Here is a 12,050-nt window from a genome sequence, read left to right on the forward strand (position 1 = left end):
GTGTGGCCAGTATTTCTTTCATTGTCTTCCTCCCACCTTCCAAGCCCAAGAAGTGCGTCTTTTAGGATGCCATTTGACAGGTGGAAGATGGTTCACGAAGCAGGAAGCCCTTACAAGCAAGCTCTGCTTTCATTCCACAGGTGGAGAGTCTAGAGTTCTGGACCCACATTACTGATGCTGAGAATCAGGTGAACAGTGCTGAAAACACAGCCTGACTTACCTATTGTGACTTGGTAAATCACTTTAATCAGTCCCACATCATTCTGACATGTTGGGTAATTTCACGTTTTAAAGAGAAAAAAAAAAAAAAACTACAAGAGTCCTTTTGAAATAACAGACCCTCTGTGTAAAGCCACCCATTTGTCCATCAATTATCATCTCTAGTGAGTGCTTCCTGTGTGCCAGACTCTTCCCTAGGATCGAAGTGCCCCAGAACAAGATAAACCTAAGCCCTGCCCTCATGGAGCTGACCTCTCAACGAACAAATAGTCCTCACCACTCCATTTCCTCTCTCCCAGTAAGATCCTGGCTCCCCACCCCCCACAACCCCCACCCAGCACTGGGTAGAGCCTGTGTGGATTCCTCCAGAAAGGCTTCGAAAGGCTCAACAGATTGAATAGTCTTCAATTTGCGAGTCCAGTTACTGTCCGAGTGGCCGGTTGGCACAGGACAGCCAGGCACAGAGCTATGGCTGGACACAGCGAGGATTCCGAGGTGGAACGAGAGAGTCACATCAGAACGCTTACAGTATTTACTTCAGAAGTTCTTTGGTTTTAATTTCAATGTTAAATACAAGTACAGCTTGAGCGAGAGCTGCTTTCCCTTGGGTGTCGAGAACTTGTCCCGCGGACCACCTCACCACTGGTGCTGCACAAATGTGCGTGCGCCACGGGCAGCCCCCAGCCCCTGCTCGCAGCAGCAACGATGGAGCACCTGTGAGTTCTGTAATCACTCATCTCTTTATCCGTTTTTGAATGACTGTGACCATTCAGTAACAATAGTGATTAATTTAGTGTGGTAAAATCTTCAATAAATTTTGTGCCAAAATGCATGGTTTTTCACTTAGCATTCAAAATGTTGCATAGAGAGTAGTTTTCAATTTCTTACATATTCCTCCAAGTAAGTTGAAAATCAATTTTTACATTTCAATTCATTTCTTGTTCAATCTGTTGCACTCTCCCGAGCTGTCTTTTTTTTCCAGCAGACCCCCCTTGCATGCAGTTGTGTAAGGACTTTCCCTAATTCTTGTGAATTGTCTCACCCGCAGTAACCACTGAACATCAGCCCTCTGTGGGATTCTTTAGATTTTTGGTGAAGTATTTTGTTACCTCAGTCTTGTATCAAGTCGCTGTATTTTTCAGCTTGTTACGCGGATAATAATTGTTTCACTAATTAAGTACTTTAGTGTATAAACATTTTTGTTTACTTTGAAATTAAATGTGTTTTCCAATGAATATTGCTCAGTTTTTTAAAGTCATGTGCATTCCTTTAGCCAACAGTTGCTGTGCCAGACAGACGTGAAGAAGGTATGGGCACTCAGATAAGAGATTACTAGAACATGAATGACATACAGGAGCAGTGCCCTCAGGGAGGGGCAGAGTTAGTGCTGTTGCCACTCGGGGGCAGGACACACAGAATTGCGGCAAGCCTTAGAGAGAGGGCAGTGCCATTTGCAGATTCATTTCAGAGATAGCTGAACACTTGGTGGGCAGGAAAGGTGGGAAGATGCAAGAGGAGAAGGAAAAGGACAAGGTTGGGGAGGCAGGCAACCCAGTATCGCTGAGTCAAGGATTTGGGGGTGTTATGGGCTCCAAGACTGAAAAAGTATGTTGGAGGAAGTTCATGATGCTGCACGAAACCCAGAAACCCACTCTCACTTTGCTTAAAAGGAAAGTGGGGTAGGGGAGACTGTCTTACAAGGATTGTCTCATAGGAAATCTGAGGGGAGGACCAAGTTGGAGTCTCAAGGGGCAGGAAAGAGAAATGGGAAGTCCCTACATTTTGTCCTCTCCCCTGCATTCTCCAGACTGACTTCTCTGCTGGAATATGCGGCAGTGAAGGAGTCCAGACCTGGGAAAGCACCATGAAGTTGTTGAGGGAGTGTGCACCAGGGGGTAACGTGATCCAAGCTGATTGTGGGGACCCCTGGCCCCACCTGCCGCAGTTTCCCAGCTAGCGTCTTCCAAGTTCACGCTTCCCACACACACACTCCTCAGCGTCTGCTCCACCAGTTCTTGGCCAGCATGACCACACCTTCCTCACTATGACATGCCCCCCTGACTGAGGGTCCCTAGCTCACCTCCTCCTCACTAAGTACGTGGTACGATGACCGCCAGCTTTACCCGGATAGGGTCGCTGCCCTCAGATGAAGGACATTGTTCGAGGGCTCTGAGATGGATGCATCTGACAGTGCAGGAAACTAAGTCAAGACTTGAGCCCACAACTGGTAGCCTGCAAAACTCCAGCCCCTCGGCCTCACTGCGACAGGCAGGCAGGAAGGCGTCACAAATGCCACCTGCAGACAAGCAGTACTCTTTTTTTGATGGATGGCGAGATCCGCGAGCTAACGCAGACGGTAAAGTAGAATCCCTATTGAGCTTCGATTTGGTACCCAGAAATGTAACCAGCCAGCCTGGACCTGGGTACCCGCGGAGGTGAGGGGGAGTAGGCGGGGGTGTGGGCGGGGCCTTAGGGCTGGGTTGAGGCGGGCCCAGAGCTTGATTTGGGAGACCTCAGTCCCGGGCTGGGGAGGTGGGGTTGGAGGTGGAGGGTGCTGAAAGAGAAAAGGCAAGGCCTTGCCTATGGGTGGGACACGGGGAAAGGCGGCCCTCGGGGGGACGGCGCTATATTAGAAAGAGCTGAGAGGTTCTTGGACGTGGAGGGAAGACTCTAAGGAGCAGATTTTTGGGGGTGAGGGCAGAGGCCTCGACCAAGAGCTCAGTAGTGGGAAGGTAGGTGTGTGGGGCCTGGGTCTGTGCTGAGGGCCACCGAGCGGGAGCAGCGAGGCCACGGACCGTACGGAGTTGGGGACTGCATGGCAATGTTGGGCTCGTGGGCCTAGACGAGGTGCTGACAGCCTGCCTCGCGAACCCCGCGGGATTCTGTGCGGGAGGGGCGTGACTGGAGCGCGGGGCGGAGCTGGGGTGGGCCTGGACCCTGCAGACAGTCGCTGAGTGGGCGGGGGCTGCAGCTCGGGGCGGGGTTGGGCGGGGTCTGAAGCGGCTGAGGGGCAGAGAATGGGCGGGACTCAGTCTCGGGGCGGGGCAGGGGCGGGGCCTAGACCCACCCCCACCCCCACCCCACTCGAGGGGCGCGGACTGGACTGAAGTTTGGGGCGGGGCCTAGGCCGGGCTGAGGCGCGCGGGGCGGGGCGTGGGCTGCGGCGCGGTAGCCGAGCGGCCCGCCGAGCCCCGCCGAGGCCCGAGCCCACCCGAGTGCGCCCGAGCCCGCGGCCCCCGCCCGGGGCGATGGAGCCGGAGCCCGGCGGGGCGGCCGCTGCGCTCCTGCGGCAGAAGAGGGCGGCGCTGCGGCGCAGGGGGTGCAGCTTCGAGAGCCCCAGGTACAGCGGTCCGGGAGGGGTGAGGCCGGGAGGGGCGGAAGTGGGGAGCCAGCCACGTGGGGGGTGGCGGTCTGAGGGGACCGAGGGCCGCGAAGCCGCGGCTCGAGGAGGGGTCTCGGCGGGGGCTGGGTGAGTCTGAGGGGAATCCGGCAAGGAGCCTGAGCCCAGCGGCCGGGAATCGAGGGGGGCTGGGCCTCCCGAGCGGCAGGTGCGGGAGGGAGTCGCCTCAGAGAAGCGCCTGACGAGAATCCCATCCCGACGAGACGCCCCCAAAAGCGTCGGTCCCTTGGCAGGCCCCGAGCAAAGCCGTTGGCTGTATGCAGATTTCGGGTTGTCCGCCTCTTGTAAATGCTCAAGGACAAGGTCGGGAAATAGCCCCCCTAACGTCTAAGGGAGGAAGGTCTCCCTCCACCGGGGGAGTTCCTCTGCGCCGCCCCAGGACCCGGGCCAGCTCCAGCCTCCCCGCCTGGCCCCTCAGGTAAGCACACCTGCTGCCTCTGGGCCCCGCCCATCCTGGCCGTTGGCCCCGAAGTGCCCGACCCCTCTGACCCGCCTACGCCTTTCCTCTGCCAGGGCTGCCTTGCCCCTCTCGCCCGCGCCCCTGGGGAACTCGCCTGAGGTGTTCGGGTCCTTCTCCCTGGAACCTTGCCCCGCTGACACGCGCTTCCCCGCCGGCCTCGGTGGCGCTCCGTCTGCCCGGCTAGATTCCTTCCCTCGGAGGGCATCTTCTTAACTTAGAGTGCCTTCTCTCCCGCTCAGACGTCGCTGAAGTGGGCCCTCCCGTTTTTTCAGTTTCTGGCCTCTTCTAGAATACTCTAGCAGCCCCCAACTACACTTTTCTGTCTTTATTCTTCCACCTCTCTTTATTTTAAACAAAAAAAATTTCCTCCGTGGCTGCACCTGGCATTAGTTGCGACAAGCAGAATCTTCTGTCTTTAGTTGTAGCATGTTGGAATCTAGTCCCCGGACCAGGGATCGAACCCCCAGCGCTCTTGGATTGGCACCACCAGCGAAGTCCCTCTTCCACCTCTTCAATCCACATCCTCGCTGTCCACTGGAAGAGCCTTACCACACTGTCCACTGCCCTTCCCATGCCTTACCCCTGCTCCCCACTCCTGAGAGTTCTCCATCCCCCAGGGCCTCCATCTGGGCTGGGGCAGAGAAAAGGGAGAAAGAAAGGAAGTGGGACTCTGGCCCTCCTGTAGAAGAAAAGCTAGGATAAAGAAACCAACAGGACCCTGAATATGAGATGCCAGGCTCTTGGGCACCTCACCTCACCCTTGGTGCTCCCACAATACTGGATAAGAGTGTCAATCTCCTGAGAACAGGGACTGTAGCTGTTCACTGCTCTGTCATCAGAGCCTGGCTCAAACCTAGCCCATCACAGACGTTTACTATCTGTTGAGTAAATAAATGCCTGACCAGCTGGTGATTCTTCCCCTATGCTGTGCTGTCTCTCATCTGTGCCTTGACTCATACCATGCTCTTAGAATAAATAGTCTTTTCTTTAGTCTTTGGGTAATGCCTTTCCCTCCTCCTCTGGGAAGTCTTCCCTGAACCCCAGGCTGAGCTCTGTGCTGTCTCAGCAGTCTACACATTGATCTACTATTCCACACATCACTGAGGATAATTACTGGGATATTACTTTTCCCTGAGCACGAGGCAGGTATGGTTTTTGCCCTTCTGATGCTTACACTCTTGCTGGAGCACGAAGGATGGGAAGTGTACCAAGAAATGAGGCTGAAGAGATGAGTCAAAAGCTGGATCCAGGCCTGCGGTAGAATGTTTAGAGCAGCTCTGTCCAAAAGAACTTTCTGTGATGATGGAGGCATTCTATAATCTGTGCTGATTCTGTGGCCACTGGCCACCTGTGGCTATTGAGCACTTGAAATATGGCTAATCCAACTAAGGAAATGAATTTGAAATTTTATTTCACTTTAAATCTCCTTTGCCCATGGGATATCCCAGGCAAGAATACTGGAGTGGGTTGCCATTTCCTTCTCCAGGGGATCTTCCCAACCCAGGGATTGAACCTGGGTCTCCCGCATTGCAGGCAGATTCTTTACCATCTGAACCACCAGGGAGTCCATTTAAATAGCCACCTATGACTAATGTTTCCAATATTGGACAACACTGGTTTAGAAAGTTTCTCTCTTCCTTTGGAATCTCACTTTTACTCCTCCTTTGTCTTCATGACCTTATACCTGAAATGACTTCACAGCCTCCAGAGGTTTTTCCCTTTATTTAACACTCCATGATATTATCATATAAACCTTAGAAATAACAATTACCATTTTTCTGATTATAAAAATAATTTATTGGAGGACAATGTATTTAAGCCACGCTTTATTATTGTACATGCAGTTTATTATCAGTTTTTCGCTTGTACTAAAGACGCATGGAATGCACATGCATTTGTCTGTATGTGAGTCTGTAAGAGCTTATCATCTTCAGAGAAATTCATAGCAGTGATGGAGATTATTGGACCCAAGAAAATGAACATTTTAAAGGCTTTGAAGCATAAGGCCAAAATGCTGGAAAGTTGTGGCAGTTTACAGTTCTCCCAAGAGCATATAAACATTCCTGTTTTTTTTTCATCTTCAAATGCTAGGCATTATTTATAAGGCATTACTATTTATAAATATTTGCCAAAGTGGTACCTTATTTTAACTTGAATTCCCACATTTAGTAGTGAGATGAAACTTTTTTCTCACATTAACTCATAATCTGTATTTCTTTTTCAAATGAAATACATATCATGCACATTGTCCATTTTTCCTTGGGAATATTTATCCTTTCCTTATTGAAATACTTTATATTTATTAAGGGAATTAATTTTTTGGTCACATATGTAGCAAGTATTTTTATAGTTCATTATTTGCCTTCTAACTTTCTTTACAATGCTTTTAGACAATTATTTTTTTAAGTTTAGTCAAATCTATTAATTTATTCATCTTGTTTATTCTTAGTTACCAAAGGCTTCCCTGCCTTAAAACAGTTAAAGGTTCATCTACAATTTCTCCAGTTGTTTTTGTTCCTTTAAGAAAAAATTACCTCTTTAACGAGAAAAACAAATATACTATATTAACACATATATATGGAATCTAGAAAAATGGTATTGATAAAACCTATTTGCAGGGAAGGAATGGGGAAAGGGCAACCCACTCCAGTATTCTTGCCTGGAGATTCCCCATGGACAGAGGAGCCTGGCAGGCGACAGTCCACGGGGTCGCAAGAGTTGGACACGACTTAGTGATTAAACCACCACCAATGGGGATGCAGGTGTAGAGAATGGACTTTTGAACACAGTGGGGGAGGGTGAGAGGAGGACAAGTGGAGAAAGTAGCATCAACATAAACACACTCTCAGGTGTAAGATGGCTAGCTGGTGAGAGGCTGCTGTGTAGCACAGGGAGCCCAGCCCGGTGCTCTGCAATGACCTGGAGGCATGGGATGGGGCAGGGAGGCTGGGGAGGAAGGGGTATGCTGTATAATTATGGCTGATTGGCGTGGTTGTACGGCAGAAACCAACACAACACTAAAAATTTTAAAAACAAACAAAAAATTACCTCTTTCATGCAGTAATCCAAATCATCTCACTTTTAAGTGAGACTATGAAGAGCAGTCTTGTACTGGACTGACATCATGGACTTTTAGGGCCAACAGAAGAATCACCTGTGAAACATCTTAACCAAACAGGTGTGTGGGTCCCTCCCCCCGGTCTGTTGTTCCCAAAAGTCCAGGATGGTGATGGGGTGTGGGATGCAGATGACTGTGATGGAAAGCCAGGGGAGAGAGCCTCCGTCTCACTTCTGGGTGTGTTGCAGGTTTAGCCTTCCCTACTCCAAAGTCCTCTACTGCTTCTCATTTCCTGTTGTGTCAAGTTTAAATGACGGTGCCTCGTGTTTAGGGCCTTTCAGAATCTGGTTTGACCATATTTATTCATTCATCTTGGTGATATCATGGCAAAGAAGGCATTACTTTCAAGATGTCAGCTATCTTTGCTGACTCTCCCATATCAGCGCCAATAACTGCGGGCAGACACAGCTCATAATGGATTTAAAGGAGCAAGGAGGGGCCCAGGCGTGAGGGCTCCTAGCAGGTGGCAGTGAGAAGGACTAGCTGGGAAACCCAGTGCTGCGAAGCCGCTTGCCCTAGATGTGTTTGTCCTCATTGGTAGGAAGGCTTATCAGGCAGTGTTCGAGAACAAGGACTTGGGAGCCACACAGACCCAAGTTCAGGTTTCTAACATCTCACCTGTATTGTGTGTGACCTTGGACAAGTTGCTTAACCCCTCTGAGCCTCGGTTAACTCATTTGTAAAATGACAGTTAACACCGCTCTCACAATATTGATGTGAGCTTTAAGTGAACTGATTTATGCAAAGTGCTAAAAACAGTGTCTGGCACAAAGCGTGACTAAATCATAACTGTTACGGACAAAAATGATTAATGTCTATGTGAAAGTTCTCAACCTTTTCCTTCCCATGCCTCATTAAAATTCTAGCTTTGCCTGTTCAGTTTTTCCTCCTCCCCTGCCCTGAGAGCAGGGTCCTGCCCAGCATCTTTGCAGTTTTTGAAGCAGTAAATTTAGGAAGAGAAGGACTGAGGCAAAGGACAGTGGGTCCACAGGGCACTGGTTAGGACTGCTCAAATAAAAGCCTTTAGGAAGCGTTGACCAGTCAGATACAGAAACACCTACTTTGTCTGAGGGCAGCTAATAGGTTTCCCTATCGTTTTTGTTGCTCTAAGTTATATTTTAAGAAATACATCTGTTATCTTTTGTGACTTAGTGATGAACCTGAGTTATTTTAAAGTACTCTTCTACTGCTGAGCTGTGTCATTTTGGCGGCAACACTGCATGGAGCCAAACCACACATGAACCGAAGCGTTAACAGGGTCGTGCAGTAGGACTGGATTTGCAGCGTCAGTCCTCAAGATCAGAGAATCTCAACACTGAACGGAACTTCAGACATGTCTTAGGTCACCCTCTCAAACAGTGGTTCTCAAAAGTGTGGTCCCTGGACCAGCAGCATCAGCATTATCTGGGAATTTGTTAGAAATGCAAGTCCCCAAGCCCAGCCCCGAATTTACTCAATCAGAATCTCTGGGGATGGAGGCTTAGGAAACTGAGAATCAGTGCTCTCAAGTCTAATAATGTTCTCAAACCTGACATATATGAGAATCACCAGGAAGGATTCCTTTCTTTTTTAAAAGAAAAATCATTTATGTATTGGCTTTGCTGGCTCTTTGTTGCTGTGCACTGACTTTCTCTAGTTGTGGAGTGTGAGAGCTACTCTCTAGTTGAGGTGCACAAGCATGTCATTCCAGGCCTTCTCTTGTGGAGCACATGCTCTAGATCATGGGCTCAGTAGCTGTGATGCACGGGCTTAGCTGCTCTGTAGCGTGTGGAATCTTCAGCTTGAACCAGTGTCACCTGCATTGCTAGGTGGATACTTAACCCCTGGACGATCAGGGAAACCCAAGTTCAGTTCAGTTCAGTCACTCAGTCATGCCCAACTCTTTGCAACTCAATGGACTGCAGCACACCAGGACTCCCTGTCCATCACCAACTCCCGGAGTTTACCCAAACTCATGTCCATCGATTCAGTGATGCCATCCAACCATCTTATCCTCTGTCGTCCCCTTCTCCTCCCACCTTCAATCTTTCCCACCATCAGGGTCTTTTCCAGTGAGTCAGTTCTTTGCATCAGGTGGCCAAAGTATTGAAGTTTCAGTTTCAACATCAATCCTTCAATGAACACTCAGGACTGATGTCCTTTAGGATGGACTGGTTGGATCTCCTTACAGTCCAAGGGACTCTCAAGAGTCTTTTTCAACACCACAGTTCAAAATCATCGATTCTTCTGCACTCAGCTTTCTTTATAGTCCAACTCTCACATCCATACTTGACTACTGGAAAAACCATAGCCTTGACTAGACGGACCTTTGTTGGCAAAGTAATGTCTCTGTTTTTTAATATGCTATCCAGTTTGGTCTTTCCTTCCAAGGAATAAGCGTCTTTTAATTTCATGGCTGCAGTCACCATCTACAGTGATTTTGGAGTCCAAAAAATGAAGTCTGTCACTGTTTCCACTGTTTCCCCATCTATTTGCTATGAAGTGATGGGTCCGGATGCCATGATCTTAGTTTTCTGAATGTTGAGCTTTAAGCCAACTTTTTCACTCTCCTCTCTCACTTTTATCAAGAAGTTCTTTAGTTCTTCTTTACTTTCTGCCATAAGGGTGGTGTCATCTGCACATCTGAGGTTATTGATAATTCTCCCAGCAATCTTGATTCCAGCTTGTGCTTCTTCCAGCCCAGCATTTCTCATGGTGTACTCTGCATGTAAGTTAAATAAGCAGAGTGACAATATACAGCCTTGACGTACTCCTTTTCCTATTTGGAACCAGTCTGTTGTTCCATGTCCAGTTCTAACTGTTGCTTCCTGACCTGCATACAGATTTCTCAGGAGGCAGATCAGGTGGTCTGGTATTCCATCTCTTTCAGAATTTTCCACAGTTTATTGTGATCCACACAGTCAAAGGCTTTGGCATAGTCAGTGAGGCAGAAATACATGTTTTTCTGGAACTCTCTTGCTTTTTTGATCCAGCAGACACTGGCAATTTGATCTCTGGTTCCTCTGCCTTTTCTAAAACCAGCTTGAACATCTGGAAGTTCACGGTTCACGTATTGCTGAAGCCTGGCTTGGAGAATTTTGAGCATTACTTTACTAGCATGTGAGATGAGTGCAATTGTGCGGTAGTTTGAGCATTCTTTGGCATTGCCTTTCTTTGGGATTGGAATGAAAACTGACCTTTTCCAGTCCTGTGGCCACTGCTGAGTTTTCCAAATTTGCTGGCATATTGAGTGCAGCACTTTCACAGCATCATCTTTCAGGATTTGAAATAGCTCAACTGGAATTCCATCACCTCCACTAGCTTTGTTCCTAGTGATGCTTTTTAAGGCCCACTTGACTTCACATTCCAGGATGTCTGGCTCTAGATGAGTGATCACACCATTGTGATTATCTGGGTCATGAAGATCTTTTTTGTACAGTTCTTCTGTGTATTCTTGCCACCTCTTCTTAATGTCTTCTGCTTCTGTTAGGTCCATACCATTTCTGTCCTTTATTGTGCTCATCTTTAGATGAAATATTCCCTTGATATTTCTAATCTTCTTGAAGAAATCTCTAGTCTTTCCCATTCTATTGTTTTCCTCTATTTCTTTGCATTGATCACTAAGGAAGGCTTTCTTATCTCTCCTTGCTGTTCTTTGGAACTCTGCATTCAAATGGGCATATCTTTCCTTTTCTCCTTTGCTTTTCGCTTCTCTTCTTTTCACAGCTATTTGTAAGGCTTCCTCAGGCAGCCATTTTGCCTTTTTGCATTTCTTTTCCTTGGGGATGGTACGTCCTGAACTTCTGTTCATAGTTCATCAGGCACTCTACCAGATCTAGTCTCTTAAATCTATTTCTCTCTTCCACTGTATAATCGTAAAGGATTTGATTTAGGTCATACCTGAATGGTCTAGTAGTTTTCCCTACTTTCTTCAATTTAAGTCTGAATTTGGCAATAAGGAGTTCATGATCTGAGCCACAGTCAGCTCCCAGTCTTGTTTTTGCTGACTGTATAGAGAGGGCTTCTTAAAACAGTTTCCTGTCCTTCCCCCATCCCCCCTTGAGATTCTGATTCTCTGGGTGAGGATGGATCTGTGGATGCATTTGTAACAAGCTCACAAGTAACGCCCGAATTGCTGGTCCAAGGACATGTTTAAAAACCAGTCCTCTAGGATAATACAGGAATCTTTTCTACAGAAACTCTTGGAGCTGGTCATCCAACTTCTGCTTATTACATCTAAGGTCAGGGAGCCCACAACTACATTTGTTATCAGGCAGCTTTATTATCTTTCCTTAATAGTGAAGTCAAAGCTTGCCTCCCTATTCTTACCACCCATCATTTGTAGTAATAATTCTGCTTTCATTGCCACTTGGAGTAGCAATGCCTGTGGCTCTGATACCAGGTGAAAACTGGTGGCTGGATTGTGGTCAAGTAATTCGTACTCCTGGCCTCTTGGTTATAATCACCATTGAACAGTTGTTCTTCAGCTACAGGAAGGACTAGTAATACATCACACTTTTTCTGTTTAGTACCTTAGCACTTTTTCAAATTTTTTTGAGATTATCAAAGGCTGTAAATGGCAAGCAGAGGAGAATCATCAGCTCATGAAACTGCAAAATGCTGGGGAAGACCAAGCTTTAAAAAGTGAAAGTGTTAGTTGCTCAGCAGGATCCCACTCTTTGTGACCCCATGGACTGTAGCCTGCAAGACTCCTCTGTCCATGGGATTTTACATACAAGAATAATGGAATGGGTTGTCATTACCTTCTCCAGAGGATCTTCCCAACCCAGGGATCGAACCCATGTCTCTTGCATCTCCTGCACTGGCAGGCATATTTACCACTGGTACCACTTGGGAAGCCCAGACCAAGCTTT

The 12,050-nt window shown here is 47.9% G+C and overlaps 2 protein-coding genes across 10 annotated transcripts in view; both read left to right on the top strand.

Moving 5' to 3' along the window:
* Positions 1 to 1,454, top strand: part of RALGPS1 (Ral GEF with PH domain and SH3 binding motif 1) — a 303,143-nt gene extending 301,689 nt beyond the window's left edge. For 7 of the 8 annotated variants that reach the window (XM_019970864.2, XM_019970862.2, XM_019970866.2 and 4 more), the window contains one exon: positions 2 to 1,454. In XM_019970864.2, the coding sequence (XP_019826423.1) occupies positions 2 to 175 (174 nt within the window). In that variant the 3' untranslated portion in view covers positions 176 to 1,454. The remainder of the gene's footprint in view (position 1) is intronic. The other variant, XM_019970867.2, reaches the window with a different exon arrangement.
* Positions 1,455 to 3,779: 2,325 nt separating this feature from the next.
* The window catches only part of GARNL3 (GTPase activating Rap/RanGAP domain like 3), a 173,848-nt gene continuing 165,577 nt past the window's right edge, over positions 3,780 to 12,050 (top strand). The window contains exon 1 of one of the 2 annotated variants that reach the window (XM_070799265.1): positions 3,780 to 4,037. In XM_070799265.1, coding sequence (XP_070655366.1) covers positions 3,877 to 4,037 — 161 coding nt within the window. In that variant the 5' untranslated portion in view covers positions 3,780 to 3,876. The remainder of the gene's footprint in view (positions 4,038 to 12,050) is intronic. The other variant, XM_070799266.1, reaches the window with a different exon arrangement.

The sequence above is a fragment of the Bos indicus genome, chromosome 11 (assembly GCF_029378745.1).
Source record: "Bos indicus isolate NIAB-ARS_2022 breed Sahiwal x Tharparkar chromosome 11, NIAB-ARS_B.indTharparkar_mat_pri_1.0, whole genome shotgun sequence".
Lineage (NCBI taxonomy): Eukaryota > Metazoa > Chordata > Mammalia > Artiodactyla > Bovidae > Bos > Bos indicus.